The sequence below is a fragment of the Tupaia chinensis genome, unplaced genomic scaffold (genome assembly GCF_000334495.1).
Source record: "Tupaia chinensis unplaced genomic scaffold, TupChi_1.0 Scaffold000369_1, whole genome shotgun sequence".
NCBI classification, from domain to species: Eukaryota; Metazoa; Chordata; class Mammalia; order Scandentia; family Tupaiidae; genus Tupaia; species Tupaia belangeri.
Window position 1 is genome coordinate 1,667,334 of NW_006159866.1, and position 20,563 is coordinate 1,687,896.

The 20,563-nt window shown below is 41.0% G+C and overlaps 1 protein-coding gene across 3 annotated transcripts in view; it reads right to left on the reverse strand.

Annotated features, from left to right (window-relative positions):
- The window catches only part of DARS2 (aspartyl-tRNA synthetase 2, mitochondrial), a 42,795-nt gene extending 22,499 nt beyond the window's left edge, over positions 1-20,296 (reverse strand). For all 3 annotated transcript variants that reach the window (XM_027773771.1, XM_006153343.3, XM_006153342.3), the window contains exons 1-9: positions 19,649-20,296; positions 17,313-17,412; positions 15,204-15,270; positions 11,476-11,577; positions 10,778-10,873; positions 8,469-8,592; positions 7,435-7,481; positions 5,652-5,758; positions 3,576-3,645 (exon numbers count right to left, since the gene is read on the reverse strand). In XM_027773771.1, the coding sequence (XP_027629572.1) occupies positions 3,576-3,645; positions 5,652-5,758; positions 7,435-7,481; positions 8,469-8,592; positions 10,778-10,873; positions 11,476-11,577; positions 15,204-15,270; positions 17,313-17,412; positions 19,649-19,769 (834 nt within the window). In that variant the 5' untranslated portion in view covers positions 19,770-20,296. The remainder of the gene's footprint in view (positions 1-3,575; positions 3,646-5,651; positions 5,759-7,434; positions 7,482-8,468; positions 8,593-10,777; positions 10,874-11,475; positions 11,578-15,203; positions 15,271-17,312; positions 17,413-19,648) is intronic.
- Between the last annotated feature and the right edge of the window lie 267 nt (positions 20,297-20,563).

Consider the following 20,563-nt stretch of genomic DNA (forward strand, 5'->3'; position numbering starts at 1 on the left):
ATAAGGCATGTGTGCTTGCCAGAGAGAGACAGTAAGAGGGAAAGTAGGAAATTAACCATAGGAGAATGGCCACACCTCAGTCCCTTCTCCTCCATTCTCCTCCTGGGATTTCGAGCACGAGCACACACACACACTCACACACACACACACACACACACACACACACACACGTGCTTGGTGTGATTTTTCAAGCTGCTTGGTCTGGAACTTGAATGACAGTCAGCCATGTGGGAGTCCAGCATCTTAATCATCATGCCACCTGCTAGTCCCCTTATTGTTATTTTAGAGTGTATACCTACTTATTAATAACAAAAGTTTAGGGACCAGTAGGTGACATGGTGGTTAAAGGCACTGGATTCCTACATGGTCAACCGCGGTTTGAGTCCTGGACCTAGCGGCTTGCTTTCTTGCTTTCCCTTTCTCTCTCTGTCTACTTAAAAAATAACAACAACAAATGGAATTAAATAAATCATCCTTTTAAAAAAACCAAAAGTTTACTGTAAAACGGCATGCTGTGTGAAGTCAACAGCAGCCTCCTCCATCCTATGCTTACCATGTATCGAGTGCATCCTATTCTCGTGCTGAATTTTACCTCATGCTGTTGTGTTCATCATGGCTCTTCCAGTCACACAAGATGTGAAATTGATAATTCTGACCCTATATAGGCCTTGGCTAATGTATTTATTTGTGCCTTATTTTTTAACAATAAAGTTAAAAAAAATTTTAAATAGGAACATCTTATAGAGAGGCTGGCCCTGTAGCACAGCATCTAAGCCCTATGCACAGGAAACTGGCTCCCACATGACAGACCATGGTTTTAATCCTGGCCCTGGCAACTTAAAAACCATGCCAGGAGTGGTTACGTGTGTGACCAGGATCCTGACAGAATGGAAAATGGAAGGGGAAAGGGTTGCAGGGTGACCAGGCTCCATTGGGGGTGTTTTCTTTCTCTCTCCCTCTCTGGTATGCAGACAAACCCTCTGGCAATTAAACAAAAAAAAAGAAAGAAAGAAAGAAAAGAAAAATGCATATAGAATACAGATATAAAGAAAGAAAATATATTTGTAAAGTTTTTAAAAATTTGCTATAGGGCACATGTGCTCATCAGAGAAAGAGAGAGAGAGGGAAAGTGAGAAAGCATCCCAGAGGGATGTGCACATCATAATCCCTTCTCTTGCATTCTCCTCTTGGGAATTTAGGCACATATGCACACATGCCAGTGTGTTTCTCTTCTTTTTTTCTTTAGTTTTATTGTAGGATGCATGTGCTCACCAGAGACAGAGACAGAGAGAGGGAGAAAGAGAGACAGAGAGAGAGAGTGAAAAATTGCTTCCTCCCAGGGCCACAGCACAATCCCTTCTTCTTCAGTCTCCTCTCAGGATTTTGGCAATGCATGACCATATGCCCGGCGTGATTTTCAAGCTGCTGGGTCTGGGACAAAAACCATGCAGTTGGCCATGGGAGACCAGTACTTTAACCTCCATGCCACCTGCTGGCCCATCTAGTATGTCTTTCAAGCTGCTGTGTCCTGGATTCAAACCATGTAGTTGGCCATGTGGGATCAAGTCGCCTTAACCACCATGCCCTTGGCTGGCCCTGTGTTTGTATTTTAAGCTAAGCGTTATTATAAAAAAGATTAAACTTGGGGCCAGCAGGTGGCATGGTGGTTAAGACGCTGGACACTCCCACATGTCCAACCACAGTTCGTGTCCTGGTTCTGGTGGCTTGCTTTCTTGCTTTCCCTCTCTCTCTGTGTCTTTCTCTGATCAAATTAAAATTAAAAACATTCATAAAGTTAAAAAGTTACAGTAAACCGGGAACCAGCAGTTAGCGTAATGGCTATGTCACTGGATTCCCATGTAGTTGACCGCAGTTCACGTCCCGGACCCAGTGGCTTAAAACTCACGCCAGGTGCATGTGCGTGCATGCCCAAAATCCTGGGAGGAGAATGGAGGAGAAGGGATTGCGGCGTGACCATCCCCTCTGGGGGGGGTGATTTCTCGCTTTCTGTCTCTATGTCTCTCTCTGTCTGTCTGGCAAGCGCACGTGCCCTATAGCGGAAAAAAAAAAAAAAAAAAAACCTCTCCAAAAAAAAAAGTTACAGTAAACCCAAGTTTATTATTGAAGAAAAAAAAAATTTTAATTTTTCATTGCTAGTGGGTGCATTCACCCACCAGAAAGAGGGAAAAGACCTTTCAATGGGATGTGGTCAAGCTGCAATCCTCTCCACCATTTTTCCACCCTCTCAGGATTTTGGGAATGCAGATGCAAATGTGCTCAGCAGGTGTTTGAAGCTGCAAGGCCTGGGATTAAAACCATGGTCAGCCACATGGGATCCCACTCGCAATGCACAGTGCTTAACCACTGCAGTATTTCACTGGCCTAAAAGAAAAATTTTTTGGTTATACTTTAGTGTCACTTAAGTGTCCAGAATTTATAAAATCTATAGTAGTGTACAGTAATATCCTAGGCCTTTCTTCACATTCAGTTACCACTCACTCACTGACTTATCCAGAAGCAACTTCCAGTCTTGGAAGCTCCATTCATGAAGAGTGCCCTATACAAGTATATGTTTTTCTTTTTCTTTTTTAGAGAGTTTTTATTGCTATAGGGTGATTGTGCTTGCCAGAGAGACAGAGAGAGAGAAAGTGAGAAATAAGATCCCAGGGAGGATGGCCATGCTGCAATCCATTCTCCTCCCAGGATTTTGGGCATGCACGCACGTGCACACATGCTCAGTGTGAGTTTCAAGCTGCTGTATCTGGGACTCGAACTGAAGTCAGCCATTTGGGAGTTTAGCGCCTTACCCACTATGCCACCTGCTGGCTCCAGTGTATCATTTTTAAATTTTTTATACTATGGTTTTACTGTACCTGTTCTATGCTTATATATACAAATACCACTGTGTAACAGGCTCTCAGTGTTCAGTATAGTAACTCACTGTGCCAGTTTGTCACCTACGAGTAAAAGGCTATACCATACAGGCTATGTGTACAGCACACTCTACCATCCAGGTTTGTGTAAGTACACTCTATGATGGGTCTTCAAAAAGTTCATAAAAGGGACCAGCAGTTGGTGTACTGTCTTTGTCGCTGGACTCTCAAGTAGTTGACTGTGGTTTCATTCCCAGACCCAGTGGCTTAAAATTCATGCCGGGTGCGTGTGCGTACGTGCCCAAGATCCCGAGAGGAGAATGGAGGAGAAGGGATTGCAGCGTGGCCATTCCCCCAGGGGGTGATTTCTTGCTTTCTGTGTCTGTCTCTCTTTGTCTTTCTGGTGAGCACATGCACCCTATGGCAAAAACCTCTCAAAAAAAAGTTCATAAAAAATACATATTATGAGAAAACTATACATTTATAAAAGTTTTTAAGCCAAAATAAACTCATCTTTTAATTCTGTTTTCCATGAACTTTTTGAAGGTATCCTGGCTATGTTTGCCATGATAGCAACACAGTTCTCAGGCTGTACCCCTTGTTAAGTGATGCATGATTGTATACAAAATCACTGTCCTGTTCTTGAAAATACTTGGCTATCGTAACCCTGCATTTGACAGACAAGAGAATATAACTTGGTACCTGAGTAAACTCGGGTTGTCTGTCTGGTCTTGAGCCTTCATCTCGATAACATCGGGCAACCTGAAAATATCTACAATTGAAAAATAGCATTAATTGTCATGATTCAAGGAAAACATATGTGCTTTACCCCAAAGTATGACAATGCAGGATATGAAATAAATTAATAAGATACCTAGAAAATGTAAGAAATTTTAAAATATTTTATTTTATTCATTTTTTTGCTATAGGGTTTGTGTACTCGCTGAAAGAGAGCGAGAAAGTGAGAAATCACCCCCTCCAGGGGGAATGGCCATGCTGCAATCCCTTCTCTTTTATTCTCCTCTCAGGATTTTGGGCAAGCACGTACATGTGCCTGGTGTGTTTATCAAACCACTGGTTCCTAGATTCAAACTGTGCAGTTGGCCATGCAGGAGTCAGCTATCTTAACAACCTTGCCACCAGCTGGCCCCAAATTCTTTTTGTTTAAATTAGAGAGAGAAAGAGAGAGAGAGAGAATGCACATGCTAGTGGAAGGGAGGGAGGAAGGGAGAGAAAAAGAGAGAGTGAGAGAGAGAGAGAGAACCCTCGACAGAGTCTTATTGTGCTGAGATCTCCTTTCTCCAGCCCTCCAGCTCCCCAGAATCCTGACTGCCCTCATGTGTACCTGGTGTGTGTTTCAAGCTGACATGGGGATCTGAATCCTTTGCCACCATCCGGCTTCAGGTCTTAGAGGACACATGTGCTACCACTGCACTGCACTGGCTGGTCCAGAAATCTTAAAATTCTTTATGATTTAATCTAATGAGACACTCAGCTTACCTATGATAAATTAACTATTTTACATATTACTTCAAAAATACACACTGGCACCTTTGGCTATTGATGTATCAGACTGGCATGCAAACTAGGTAATGCTTCTTTGGCCAAATGTAAAATCTTACTGCTCCAAGAATACACTCAAGCCTTTCTGTGCTGTGCCATTTCAATTTTTTTTTTTTTTTAGAGGTTTTTGCTATAGGGCATGTGCGCTTGCCAGACAGAGAGAGACAGAGAGAGACAGAGAGACAGAAAGCGAGAAATTACCCCCCAGGGGGGATGGCCATGCTGCAATCCCTTCTCCTTCATTCTCCTCTCGGGATCTTGGGCACGCACGCACACATGCCTGGCGTGAGTTTTAAGCCACCGGGTCTGGTATGTGAACTGCGGTCGACTACATGGGAGTCTAGCGACATAGCCATTACACTAACTGTTGGTCCTGTGCCATTTCAATTTTAATGTTCACCTGCTGAAATGCAGCTCTGTCTCCACAGAGCTAGCTCAGAAAGTCCCTCATAATAATGTCCCCAAACAATGCACTTCAAACTTCTTCATACCTAACTTGTAAGCCTCAATATATTTATATTTTAGTTTATATCATAGGTGATTTTATTAATTTTCCTATTCTGCCTTACTAGTCTCATTAACTCCTTAAGAGCAAAAGCTATTCTTTTTAAAAATCCTATCACAACTACTAGCATAGAGTTTTGTACATAGGGACTATTCAATAAATTCTTACAAATAATGACTACAAATTTTCAGAGTATTTATGTATTCTCAGAACTGGGGCCAGCAGGTGGCGTGGTGGTTGAGGTGCTGAATTCCCACATGGCTGACCACAATTGAGTCCTGGACCTGGCAGCATGAAAATCACAACAGATAAATAAATTAATGAATAAATGTTAAAAAATAAATTTCTCAGTAGTAAATTTTTTAGCTTCTCACAAGAGATCAATTTTATTTCCCTTTTCTTTTTTTCCTCCCTGACAACTACTGACATAGAAAAAGTTTATCTTTTATCTAGGGCCAGCAGGTGGCATGGTGGTTAAGGTGCTGTCTGGCTCCATGATTTGAGTCCCAGACCCTGCAGCCTGAAAAACATGCCAGCTGCATGTGCATGCATGCCCAAAACCCAAGTGGAAAATGGGAGAGAAGGGACTGTAGCATGGCCATGCTGCCTGGGGAGTGACTTCTCATTTTCCTATCTCTGTCTCTCTGGTAGAGTGCACTTCCCAATGGCATCTTAAAAAAAAAAAAAAAAAAAAAAAAAGATTTATTTACCTGTCTAAACCGCCAACCATCAGAAGCTGTTTAAACTGCTGAGGACTTTGAGGGAGAGAATAAAACTTTCCAGGTTCCCTGGATGGTACTAAAAACTCCTTGGCACCCTTTAAAAGAGAGAGAGGGAGAGCCAGACATTATTGAAAATACAAATTCAAAGACATAATTAGCTGGTGAAAGTTGGTATCCAGTTATCAGTGAAACTTATAGAAGAGTTAAATTTCCTCAATGAAAAAAGAGAACTTTTTGCTCATCTTTTTAGTACCTAAAAGCTTGCACACAACAGGCTTTAAATATCACCTGTACATAATAGACATTAAATGTGAATGCTTGTTGAAATGAGTTCCCAATTCTCTTACTACCTGGACAAGTTTTGTGCATTATTTCCTACTAAGTAATTCCTAATTGCTTTTCTTATTTTTTTAAGAATTATTTTATTTAACTTTATTTATTTATTTATTATTAATTTGACCAGAGAAAGAAAGAGAGAGAGAGAGAGAGAGAGAGAGAGTGAGAAAGCAAGCCGAGGTCGGAAACTTGAAACATGGTCAACCACGTGGGAGTCCAGCACCCTTAACCACCATGCCACCTGTTGGCCCCCTGCTTTTCTTTTTTAAAAATTTTGTCAGAGGGTATGTGCACTCAATAGAGAAAGAAATAGTGACAAAGAGGGAGAGGGAGAAAGCGCCCCCTTCCCATGGGGAATGGTTACGCTTCAATCCCTTTTCCTTTTCTCCATCCTTTCAAAATTTTGGACAAGTGCTTACATGTGCCTGGAATGTTTCCCAAACCACCAGGTCTGGTACTCAACCAGGTGAGAGCTTTTGGCCTTAACCACCATGCAGCAGAGTCAGTCCCCTAATTGCTTTTCTAAATTAAACTTCAGTTTTGTAAATCTACAGATTGGATAATTAGGTTAAATGACAATGTTTACAAACACTGATTCTTAATCAACAAGAGATATGTTTTTAAGCAATCAGTTCATTAATGATTTGCATCTATAAACCTCAAGAGAAGAAAAATCATTTGGAATAAAAAGATTCTGAATCAAGGGGCCAGTGGAGGGCATAGTGGTTATATTGCTGGACTTCTACGTGGTCGATGGTGGTTTAAGTCCCAAATCCAGTGGCTTGAAAAGGATGCTAGACACGTGTGTGTGGCTGCCCAAGATCCCTTGAGGAGAATGGAGGAGAAGGGATTGTGGCATGGCCATCCCTTCCAGGGGGTGAGTTCTCACTTTCCCTTTCCCTGTCTCTGTTTGTCTCTCTCTTTGGTGAGTACATGCACCCTATGGAAAAAACTTCTATATATATATAAAAAAAGAGAGATTCTGACTCAAAATATTGACCCACATAATTTTCTCAATTCTTAGGAAAGCCTAGTTAATGTGACTACCCTGAGGTAGTAAATAAAATTAAAGAAAAAGTAGATCAAGTGAATATAAAAGCAAAGTGGGGGGGCCAGCAGGTGATGTGGTGGTTAAGGCACTGGATTCTCACATGACTGACCAAGGTTCAAGTCCCAGATCAGGTGACTTGAAAATCATGATGGGTATATGTGCATGTATGCCCAAAATCCTGAGAGGAGAATAGAGGAGAAAGGATTGTGGCAAGGCCATCTTCCCTGGGGGTGATTTCTCACTTTCCCTCTCACTGTCTCTCTCTGGCAAAACCATACGCCTTAGGGCAAAAAAAAAAAAAAAAAAAAAAGTAAGGAAAAAGCAAAGTGGTTCAGTTTCATAATTAAGAGGACATTACTTGAATGATTTAAGGGATATACATACCCCTGGGGTCCTCTTAAACAATGTTGGAGTTTCAATATCCACAAACCCTAACAAGAGAAAAACATCAAAATTTAACAGATAGGAATTTACAATTTGTCAAATATGATGTCTACAATATAGCCCAACAAATCTGAGGGTCCCCTTTAATTGGGAATTTTGGCAGAAGGAAGCTATTGGGCCTACATTTTATTTCTACAAATCTAAGAAGGCTGAAGATTTTCATAGAATTCTGTTCATAAAGTTGATGCTTTTAACATGAAATAATTCTAAATATTTGATGGATTCTTGTCTACGGAACTATTCTGGTTTTCTAAATGTTTGCTAGTATAACAAAAAATGACATTAACTATATCAGGAAAAAACTTAGGACTGATTGAGATGTCTAGTTTAATTCACATGACATTTCTGAGCTTCCAACCAATGAGGTATTAAGGGTGACAAAGAAGTAAGAAATCTTATAGAAACAACAAGATGGCTGTCCTGTCTTCAGAAGTAATGGGACATACATTAAGTATTATAATAGGCACTATCACCTTTAAAAGAATGTATCTTTGGAGACAGCAGGTGGCATGGTGGTCAAGGTGCTGGACTTCCATATGGTTTGAGTCCTAGACCTGGTGGCTTACTTTCTCATTTTCCTATCTATTTGTCTCTCTTTGATGAGCACATATGTCCTATAGCAAATTAAAAAAAAAATAATAGGGACCAGCACATGGCATAATAGTTACATTGCTGGATTCCCACATGGCCAACAGTGGTTCGAGTCCGGGACCTGGAGGCTTGAAACTCATGCTGGGCATGTGTGTGCGTGCCCAAGATCTCGAGAAGAGACTGGAGGAGAAGAGATTGTGGCATGGCCATTCTCCCTAGGGGGTGATTTCTCACTTTCTGTCTCTCTGTCTTTCTCGGTCTTTCCAGTGAGCACATGAACCCTCTAGCAAAAAATCTCTCTCAAATAATAATAATAATAATAAATAAAATAAAACAGAATAGATGCTAAAAAGTTCCAAAGAATATCCAGACATTTCTCTTACCGTGAAGATTACAGAGATATTCCCGCATTTTCATGACCATCTCAGATCTCAGTCGCAGGTTATACTGCATTTGGAAACTGCGTAAGTCTAAGTAGCGATACTGCAAACGAAGAGCCTCTGTTTTCTAAAAAATTGGAAAGAAATGTTAAGTATTTTTTGAATATTGGAAAGATATTATCTTCAGAGTTTGAATTTTCAAAAACCTCAGTATCTATCATCAAGCAGCCTGCTCTCATGCTGTTTCCATTTGTGTTTACAACTGTCATACTGAATTCCTACAACTTCCAACTTTGTTACTGTACACATTTTATTTCACCAATTTTATTTCACTATACCCTTCACTGATTGAAATTTGCCTACTTGACTAAATATTTATCCATTCACTTAAGCCCATGGTAGAGTCTTAAAAAAAAAAAAAAAGAATATTTCAAAGATCTTGTAAAAATACATAGCACAGGGACTGGCAGATGGTGTGATGGTTAAAGGTGCTAGATTCCCACATGGTCAACTGGGGTTTGAATCCTGGACTTGGTAGCTTGAAACTCACACCTGACACATGTGCATGTGCACAAAATCCCAAGAGGAGAATGGAGAAGGGATTGAAGTATGGCCAGTTCCTCTAGGGGGTGGTTTCTCACTTTTTCTCTCTCCATCGCTCTCTGTCTCTCTAGTGAGCACATGTACCCTATAGCAAAAACCTCTCCAGGAAAAAAAAAAATTACAGGGACCAGTAGACGGTGTAATGGTTATGTTGCTACACTCCCATGCAGTCAACTGTGGTTCAAGTTCCAGACATGGTGGCTTAAAACTCACACCGGGCATATGTGCATGCATGCCCAAAATCCAGAGAGAGAATGGAGGAGAAGGGACTGCGGTGTGGCCATCCCCCTGGGAGGTGATTTCTTGCTTTCTGTCTCTCTGGTGAGGGCATGCACCCTATAGCAAAAATATCTCTTAAAAATAAATTACATATATAATATAATAATTGTTGCGAAGCTGAAAATAATCTGGGTGAACTTACTCAGGGCTGTCTAACTCCATTAACTTCTCAAACTTTGCAAGGAACATCATAAATTATAGCAGCCCTATGTATACTTACATGCTTGCAATCTCAAGAGTTGCTCTAAGCACATACTTTATCACTGTTAAGAGGCTTAAACTTAATAGGTTCAGGACCCCCTATGTCATTTGGCCATTTGTAGGTTAGTTAAAATTTCTGTTCATATCCAAAAAAGAAAAAAATACTTTCAAAATGTTAAACAATGGCAATGAAAAAACTTGAGGGGCCAGCAGATGGTGTAGCAGTTACATCGTTGGACTCTCACATGGCCAACCATGGTTCAAATCCTGGACCTGGTGGCTTGAAACACTGGATATGTATGTGCTCATGCCCAAGATCCTGGGAGGAGAATGGAAGAGACAGGATTACAGTATGGCCATCCCCCCTGGGAGGTGATTTCTCACTTTTCATTTCACTCTCTCTCTGTGTCTCTGGCAAGAGACGTGACCCAAGGCAAGAACCTCTACAAACAACAACAACAACAAAATACTTGAATAATAGAATACGTCAAGTCTTAAAGCAAGAAGTTGTAGAACTGACAGAAAAAGTCATGATATATATGTAATAAAAATGCTTAATTTTGTAAAAGTCAAACTTTTTCTTTAAAAAATTTTGAAAGTACTAGAACCAGCAGATGGATTAATGGTTATGTTGCTGGACTCCCATGTAGTCCATGGTTCATGTCCCAGACCCAGCAGCTAAAACTCACTCTAGATGTGTATGCATGTGATGTGTGCCCAAAATCCTGAGAGGAGAATGACAGAGAAGGGATTGGGGCATCGCCACCCACCCCAGGGATGATTTCTTGCTTTCTGTCTCACTCTTTCTTTCTGTCTCTCCCGTGAGTGCACATACCACCCCCCTTTTTTTTTTTTTGAGAGGTTTTTGCTATAGGGCGCGTGTGCTCACCAGAAAGACAGAGAGAGACAGAGAGACAGAAAGCGAGAAACCAGCCCCTAGGGGGGATGCCCATGCCACAATCCCTTCTCCTCCGTTCTCCTCTAGGGATCTTGGGCATGCATGCACACGTGCCTGGCGTGAGTTTAAGCCACTGGGTCCGGGACTTGAACTGCGGTCGACTACATGGGAGTTCAGTGACATGGCCATTACGCTAACTGCTGGTCCTGAGAGCACATACCCTATAACAAAAATCTCTCCTAAAAAAAAAAAGAAAAAGAAAAACAAAATACTTTACTATTCATCAACATTTTCTAATTAATTAATTTTGATTAATAACAGAGGATGGCACCTTCACAAAGTCCTTAATTTCAAAGGGCAGCTTCTTGCAGGAATTCAGAAGCACAGCTGTTTTAACTTTGATTTCAATCTCACCTGTTGGCATTTTCTGAAAGAGAAAAAGATCTATTTTAAAAATCAATCATGATGAATATACAAAATGCATAACTATAAAATACACTTATTTATTTACATATGTAAAATGTGTGTGGTTTAGTGTATAGCCTAAAGCATACATATCAGCATGATTTTGACATTCTTTTTTTTTAAAAGAATTATTTTATTTAACTTTATTTATTATTATTATCATTATTATTTTCCAGTTTGATCAGAGAGACACAGAAAGAGAGGAAGTGAGAAAGCAAGCCACCAGGTCTGAGACTCGAACCATGGTCAGCCATGTGGGAGTCCAGCGCCTTTTACTACCATGCCACTTGCCAGCCCCGATTTTGACATTCTTATTCTGTGGCTAATGAGCTTAGATAGCAAGAAATGTCAGTACACATTCGTCAGCAACAACAAATGACTTGTCATGCATATTTATATAGGTGTATTTGTAGTGAAGATTTTGAAATCTATAGGTTCATTTGCATAACTTATTAAGCTTTAGTGCCTAATGTCCAATAAGCACCTGGTCTTGTCTGGATGTGTACAAAGACAGTGAAAATGCATACAAGTAAAATTTACAGAGACAGTTTCTAAATTACTAACTGGATTCTCTTGTCCTGGAGGTCGGGAAATGACTGTCCCAGACACTTGCACCACAGATTCCACTGGAGCTTCACATAAAATCTTCTTCACTGAGGCAGATGACTACAGAACAAGTGGGAGAAGACAGTTTTAAGAAACAAATGAACTTTCAGGAATCTTCAGTAATGTTGTTTATGGTTTAGAAAAATATTAACTGTCATAAATGGGATTGTCCTTAATGATTTTAACAGAACATGGTAAACTGCTTCTCCATTTTGATTCCATATAATATACCAAGGGAAACTATCAATTAGGAGTTGGTTTTTGTTTTTGTTTTTAGGTTTTTGCCATAGGGTGTGTGTGCTCACTTGAGAGACACAGAGAGAGGGAAAATGAGAAATCATTCCCCAACGGGGCATGGCCATTTCACAATCCCTTCCTCTGCGATTCTCCTCGTGGGTTTTGGGCATGCATGCACACACCCGGTGTGATTTTCAAGCTGGCGAATCTGGGACTTGAACCATGGTGGGAATCCATCCTTGTGGGAATCCAGCGTCTCAACCACCATGCCACCTGCTGATTCCCATTAAGAGTTTTTAAAAAAACTTTCCTTAAAGGAAAATAAGGAGAAGAAAAACTTATTAATGTAAACAATTCCCACATACATTAAAGGCAATCGTCTTCAGGGTTAATCTTAAGGGCAGTTAAATCTAATAGCAATAATGGAGTCCAAAAGCAAAAGGACTTCTCCAGCATTAGCTGTGCTCTTCTCTGGATCCTAACCCCTGAAAAGATAGTTTATTGCCCTTTTCTTATTTCAAACTCTTAAAAGCTGAACAGATTATATTTTTCTTAAGCATATAACCTTGTTACTACAATAGAAAATAGTATCACCCAGTGAATGAGCATGAAAGGAGTTGTTTTATCTAATCTAATTTTAATGGTAATTATTTCTGAATAAGTAGTACCTTCTCAAGGGTACTTAAAAGGGTACAAGAAGATACAGTGGAAAGTTTCCTTCCTCTCCTTGTCTTCAAACCCTAAAAAGACCTTAAAAAACCCCAAAACAACAAAACTTCTAACTAATAACTTCACTTGGTATATTATATAGAATCAAAACGGGGATGCAGTTAACCAAGTCCTGTTAAAATCATTAAGGGCAGCCCCATTTATGGCAGCTAAGCTATGACTCTTAATCCCCCCCCCGCCCCGTTTTTTTTGCGAGAGGTTTTTGCCTTTGGGTGCATGCGCTTGACAGAGAGACAGAAAGCAAGAAATCATTCCCCAGGAGGATAGCCACACTGCAATCCCTTCTCCTCCACTCTCCTCTCGGGATCTCGGGCACGCACACACATGTGCCCAGTGTTGAGTTTCAAGCCACCAGGTCCAGGACTCAAACCACAGTCAACTATGTGGGAGTCCAATGATGTAACCATTATGCCATCTTCTGGTCCCTAAATGTTCATGTTTTTCTAAACCACAGACAGCATAACTGAAGATTCTTGAAAGTTTGTTAGTTTACCTCCCCAAAAGCACCCAATGTTACCAGATAGGTATATACCATTCTAGACACATTTCATAAGATATACAAGTAAATATGCACACACACATACCTAGTGCACATATATTCCCTTTCCTTCTCCCTTTTTATACAAGATAGCACTTTCTATGCTCTTCTGTATCCTGCTTTTTATATTGAATAATATCTTAGTTTTTATTTTAAAAATATTTATTTTTATTTATTTTATTTTGACTAGAGAGGGATAGAGAGCAAGAGAGGGAGAAAGAGAAAGTGAGAAAGCAAGCCACCAGGTCCAGAACTCGAACTGTGGTCGACCATGTGGGAGTCCAGTGCCCTTAACCACCACATCACCAGCTGGCCTCTACATCTGTTTTTTTCCCATATTATTAAAAAGCGCCTTTACTCTTTTTTTCCATGGCTTAGCAAAGCATCCCATTGTAAAGAGATAAATTACTTTATTTTAAAAAAGAATGATTTATTTAACTCCATTTGTTGTTATTTTTAAAAAAAATTTGACCAGAGAGAGACAGAGAAAAAGAAAAAGAGAAAGGGAGACAGCAAGCTGCCAGATCCGGGGACTCAAATCACAGTCGGCTGTGTGGGAATCCAGTGCCTTTAGTCACCACACCACCTGCCGGCCCAAAGAGGTACATTATTTTCTTAAACCAGTTTGTACTGGAGAACATCTAAGTTGTCTTATTTTTTTTCTATTCAATGCCATCTGCATGGGCCAGCTAGTGGCATCATGGTTAAGGTGGCTAGATCCTATGTGGCTGACCATGCGATTTGAATTCCAGATCCAGCAGCCTAAGAAATACGTTGGGCATGTATGTTCCTGCCCAATCCCAAGAAGAGAATGGAAGAGAGGAAACTGTGGAGCGGCCATCCTTGCAGAGGGTGCTTTCTCTCTCTCTCTGTCTCTCTCTGTGTTTTTCTCTGGCAAGCACACATGCCCTATAGCAAATAAGAGAAAACAAAAAGGCGAAATAAAAACAAAACCTATCCTTGTATTTGTGTAAGCCTAGATGTAAGATAACTATAAGACAATCTACTAAATGTGAAATTAATGGTTGAAAGGATATGCATTTAAAATTTCGATACCCCTAATCTGCTCTTCATACACCAATGCCAGTTTGTACTCCCTTCAAAATATGGTGTTTTGTCAGTCAATCTAGTATGTTAAAGATAATAATTCTGTGCAGTTTTAATTTAATCCAGGACCCTTCCCAGTTGGGTTTGGCTGTTGTACACTGCCTGGTGTCCAGTGGTCTTTTAAAGCTGGTCTGTAGTAGCCTTTTAGACATTAGAAAAATAGACAGGTGGCGTGGTGGTTAAGGGAGCTGGACTCCCACATGGCTGACTGCAGTTTCTTTCTTTCTTTCTTTCTTTTTCTTTTTTTTTGCGAGGTTTTTGCTATAGGGTGCATGCGGTCACTGAAAAGACGGAGAGAGACAGAGAGACAGGAAGCAAGAAATCACTCCCCGGGGGGGATGGCCACACCGCAATCCTTTCTCCTCCATTCTCCTCTTGGGATCTTGGGCATGTACGCACACCTGCCCGGCATGAGTTTAAACCACTGGGTCTGGGACTTGAATGGCGGTCGACTACATGGGAGTCCAGCGACATAGCCATTACACTAACTGCTGGTCCCAGTTGACCACAGTTTGAGTCCCAGATCGGGTGGCTTGCTTTCTCACTTTCTCTCTCTCACTCTGGTCTCTCTGGTGAAAAAAAAAAATACATATATGTGTCTGTGTGTGTGTGTGTATGTGTATGTGTGTGCGTGTGTATAAATAAATAAAATCAAGTTAAATAAAATAATTCTTTAAAAAGAAAAAAGACATTAGAAAAATAGGTCTTTTGTCTGATATGAATCACATTTTTAAAAAGAATTTCTATTTTAATTTTATTTATTTATTCACTTTATTTTAATTTGACCAGAGAGAGAGAGGGAATGTGAGAAAGCAAGCCATCAGGTCACAGACTTGAACTGAGGTTGGCCATGTGGGAGTGTCCAGCACCTTAACCGCCACACTGCCTGCTGGTCCCCTGAATTGCATATTTTTTCCTGAGTTTGTTATGTATTATGTTGCTCGTGGTAGTTTTCAGTTTTCATTAAAAATGAACTTGTGAATTTAAACCTCAAGCATACTTATCAACTACTTACCTTACCCTAGCCATAGGGTCAAAGAGGCTTTCAGATAATAGTAGGAAAGTTTCTATTTACCTCATCCTGGGGGATGACAACTTGAACAAGCCCCTGGAAATCTCTTAGGACCAGGAATATGTTTTGCCTGATTAATGGAAAAAAAAAAGTTAATATTTTAGGAAAAAGTCTCTGAGCCCAAAACTGAAGCATGCAAAGCAAATAACAGACAAAAAAACTCATGCAATTCTCGTTTCCTTTTTATGATAACTATGTACTTTCTTTCCTTTTTGTTTTGACAGGTTTTTGCCATAGGGTGTGTGCATGTGCCAGAAAGACAGAGACAGAGAGACAGAAAGTGAGAAATCACTCCCCAGGGAGGATGGCCATGCCGCAATCCCTTTTCCTCCATTCTCTTCTCAGGATCTTGGGCACGCACGCACACGTGCCTGGCATGAGTTTAAGCCACCGTCCGGGACTCGAACAGCGGTTGACTACATGGGAGTCCAGTGACATAGCCATTACACTAACTGCTGGTCCCGGTAACCGTGTGCTTTCATTAGGTACATTCATGCTATTGTTCCCTACATAGTGGATTAATGAAAACAACAAGTTCAGTTTTTATTGGCTACTTATATAGCTTACTAATCTTATATTATACAAATGACTTATTAATGAAAAAGCATATTAAAAATTTTTAAATTTTTCATGGGTTTAATTCTTTATAAGACAATTTTATTAAATTTGAAAATTTCTCACACAGTAAAATCCAAAGATAATATTTCAGAATATTAGAAACATCTAACTGGTCATTTTGAAATATAGAAAAAAATGGGTTTTCAGGGAAGTCATGACATTTTTTTTTGGGTTTTTTTTTTTTTTTTTTTTTTTTAAATACAAAAATGTGTCATGACTTTCCTAACATCCTTTTAAGGTCTTTTCCTATAAAGAGATACAATCTAACATTTTTCGAAAAAGTTCCAACTATTAATACCTCTATAAACGATCAAAAGGTCTCAGAAGTCTGGACATTTTAGCATTCAACTTAGATTTCTCATGTTGTCTTTAGTACCAGAAAGAAGTACAGAAAGCCTCCTCAGACTCTGGACTCAAGGGACAAATGTGCCATATTTACAGGACAAGTATCCTTCAACTTGGGACATAACCTTTAGGAAGATTACACAACCTATGTATTTTGGATCTCTTCAATGTGAATTAGTGTACTATTCAAGTATGTTCTGGAATACAGAGATGACACTGATCTTAAGCAATCCAGGTTCTTGTTTATAGTTTTTTTTTTCTCTGCCTAAATGCAGAATAAGCCTCCTCCCTCCCATGCCATTGGATCTTTTTTGGTCCCCCTCAGATTTACAGCAATTTATTAAATTCCACTGCTTCATCTTCTATTCCATGAACATCCATCCTGTACCTTCTAAAGCTAAGTCACATGCTTGCTGCCATCATAAAAGCTCTTTAAGTTTATAGGGTAACAGAAAGTCTACCTGTCCTACATGTGAATTCTTAATCTTGAATTTAAAAGACAAGACAGAATAAGGTGTTTATATAGAAGTCAGTAGTCAATTCCTTAATTTTTTTTTTAATCTTAACAGCCACTATAGGATGCCGGCCCATTCTCAATTACTGGTCACAGGAACTCTTCAGCCTTAGTAAGCCTGGGGTCTTTTCAGTTCATTGGTAGTTCAAGATTCACTGTCATACTGGTCAACAGATTTAACTGATACTTACTCAAGCAATACTATTTGGATCTTTCAAAACGAAAACAAAACAGAAAATTAAATGAATTCTGAGCATCTTGCAAAGTTATAAAGCTTTTTATTCCTGAAAATTAGAAAAACTTTGGAATTGCCTTAGGAAAACCATCACCATGCATTCTTTCTTTTTTTTTTTGAGAGGTTTTTGCTCTAGGGTGCGTGTGCTCTCCAGAAAGACAGAGACAGGGAGAGAGAAAGCTAGAAATTGCCCTCCAGGGGGGATAGCTATGCCACAGTCCCTTCTCCTCCATTCTCCTCTCGGGATCTTGGGCACGCATGCACACTTGCCGAGTGTGAGTTTAAGCCACCGGGTCTAGGACTCGAACTGCAGTCGACTACATGGGAGTCCAGCGACATAGCCATTATGCCAGCTACTGGTCCCATCACCATGCATTCTTAAAAATCTGCTTCAATTTACCTTCGGTACTGAATCCATCCACACAAGGTGACTTCTTGGCCTAAGTGAGAAGAACGCAACTCTCCACATGTGTTGGTCCGGGCAACAAAGCTACTGAATTCTTAAACAGGAAGAAAGAAAACAAAACCAAAAAAAACTTTAAAAGGTAAGACTAAAAATGTATCAATTCTAGATTGCTTAAAAATAAAGATCTTCAAATCACAACACTTTAATGAGTTCAGGTCAATGGATGACATAAATCATCTCTGACATAAGTCAGAAGATGCAAATGGATTCATTATTAAATTTACCTGCCACAGTGTCAAAGTGAGTAACTGCCTTAATGTAAATTTTTGCCTTATATCAGAAAAGTATATATTTTTTGGATCTAGCATATGCATTTATCTAAAATCGTAATTACCCAATTTTTAATATCATTGCACATTTCTTTCTCAAATGCAACCTTAGGGATTATAGGAGTTTGATGGTGCAGTAACTATTTAGTTATAGTATGAATCTATCTGTACACTAGAAAACACTATTAAAAGTGTGAGGATGGCAGGGCCAGCAGGTGATGTGATGGTTGAGGCACCTCTCACATGGCCGACCACAGTTCAAGTCCCAGACCTAGAGGCTTGAAACTCAAGCCAGGCACATGTGCAGCTTCAGTTCTGAACCTGGCAACTTGCTTTCTCCCTTTCCCTTTCTCTGTGTGACTCTTTTGTCAAAATAAAAAAAAATAATAATAATGTGGGGGCTGGCAGGTGGCATTGTGGTTAACGGTGCTGGACTCCCACATGGCCGACCATGGTTCGAGTCCCGGACCTGGTGGCTTGCTTTCTCACTTTCCCTCCTCCCCTCCCTCTCTCTCTCTCACTTACTCTCTCTCTGGTCAAATTAAAATAACTAACTAAATAAATTTTAAAAAATTAAAAAATAATAATGGGACCAGCAGATGGCCTAATGGTTACTTGCTGGACTCCCACATGACTGACCACAATGATTATGTTGTTGGACTTCCATATAGCTGACCACAGGTTTTTTTTTTTTTTTGTAGAGGTTTTTTTCCTATAGGGTGAGTGCGCTGGCCAGAAAGACAAAGTGAGAAATCACACACACACCCCACCCCAACGGGGATGGCCACGCCACAATCTCTTCTCCTCCACTCTCCTCTCGGGATCTTGGGCATGCATGCACATAAGCCCAGCGTGAGTTTAAGCCACCCGGTCCAGGACTCAAACCACGGTCGACTACATGGGAGTCCAGTGATACAGCTATTACGCTAACTGCTGGTCCCTAGCTGAACACAGTTTGAGTCACAGACCCAGAGGCTTGAAACTCAAGATGAGCTCATGTGTGTGTGTACCCCAAATCCCCAGAGAACAGAGAAGAGATTGCAACATTGCCATTCCCCTTGGGGGATGATTCTTGATTTCTCTCTCACGCCCTATAGCAAAAATCTTTTTCTAATTAAAATAAATTAAATAATTAAATTTAAATTAAATTAATAATTCTTTTATTTTTGAGAGAGGTTTTTGCTATAGGGCGGGTGCACTCGCCAGCCAGACAGAGAGAGACAGAGACAGAAAGCGAGAAATCACCCCCCCAGGGGGATGGCCACGCCACAATCCCTTCTTCTCTTGGGATCTTGGGCACGCACGCACACACGCCCGGTGTGAGTTTTAAGCCACCGGGTCGAACCGCGGTTGACTACGTGGGAGTCCAGTGACATAGCCATTATGCTAACTGCTAGTCCCTAATAATTCTTTTTTAAAAGTGTTATTGGCAGGGCAAGCAGCTGGCATGATGGTTAAGCCACTGGACTCTGTCGTAGCTGACCTTGGTTCCAGTCTCGGACCTGGGGCTTGAAAATCACACAGGGCATGTGTGCGTGAGTGCCCAAATCCCTCACTGGTGAGTCCAAGCTCCCTATGGCAAAATAAATTTTTTTTTAGAGGTTTTTGCTATAGGGCGCCGCCCAGCATGAGTTTAAGCCACCGGGACCGGGACTCGAACCACAGACGACCACATGGGAGTCCAGCGACATAGCCATTACACTAACTGCTGGTCTCAGCAAAAATCCTTTAATAAAAAAAGTATGAAGGAATTTTAGGCTCCCTATTAGTAGCATCAGTAGCAGCAACTAAAAGCAGAGTGCCCTTAACTATATGGTTACCTCTTCGTGGTCTTTTTAAAAACTCAAGGAAAAAACGCACTACAAAGAATAAAAGTAAGTGATTTGCATCTACACACGAGGCAAACCAGTTAAGAGTGGGTAAAAATAGAATAAAAGCTCTCTAGCTGCAGAAAACTGAAGGAAGTACTGTTCAGAGGCCAGAGCTCTTCGCTGTTTTCACCTGGAATTCTCTGGGAACTCAGCCCCAGACTTCTGGACAGAGTACCCCAGACCGGCTGGGTCCTTCCGCAGGGTGTGGATAAACCTCCACACAGCCGTCTTAACCAAGAATAAAAGTACATGTTGGAGCCCCAAGATGGCGAGAGACAATCACGAATCCCACGCAGCCGGTGTTGAGAAGTCAGTTTTGCACATACACAGAAATTCTAATTCTAGGCGCTCCCGCTCCAACATTTAAGCCTTCTTCGAGTACCCGTGTTTAGAAAACCAGATCAATCTGCAGAATTCTGGGAGCCTTCGGGGCAAGGGTCGGGGAACCTTTCCTCCTTTTCAATGCATCAGTTTCCACTTCTACTACACGACTGCCGCCCGGAGAGACGACGGAGGATTCCGCAGCACGGTTCCGAGGCCGAGGGGACCAGTATCCAGGAGCACGCCCTGCCCTTCCTTCCACGCGTCCCTGAAGGTGCCCGTGGGCAGAGCCAGAATACTTAGTAGCAGCCTCTAGTTTCCAATCTCCCAGGCCTAACGGCCAACCTTGAATCTTCAGAAAGAGGACAAACAAATCCGAAACTTTCCCAGAGGTCCACCACACGCGAATCGCCACCGGGAGCCGCGCGCACCCTGGATTCCTCCGGAGAAGCCTAGAATTACGGTAAAAGCAGCTAACCAATCAGAGCAGCAGTGCTGCCGCCATGTTCACTACGGGCGGAAATTTGAGGGAATGCTTCGCACAGGAGAGCGAAAGAGGAGCGTCCCGCGATTAGAAATGTTGCCAAGAGAAGTTAAGTAGCTCGACCTTGCCCTCAGTTAAAATGGCGACCTCGGTTGCTTCAGAGACACAGAATAGGCGGAGCGCCGCAGAGGCTTCCGGCATCGGGCCGCAGAGCGAGGCGGGGAAACATTTTAAAACGGG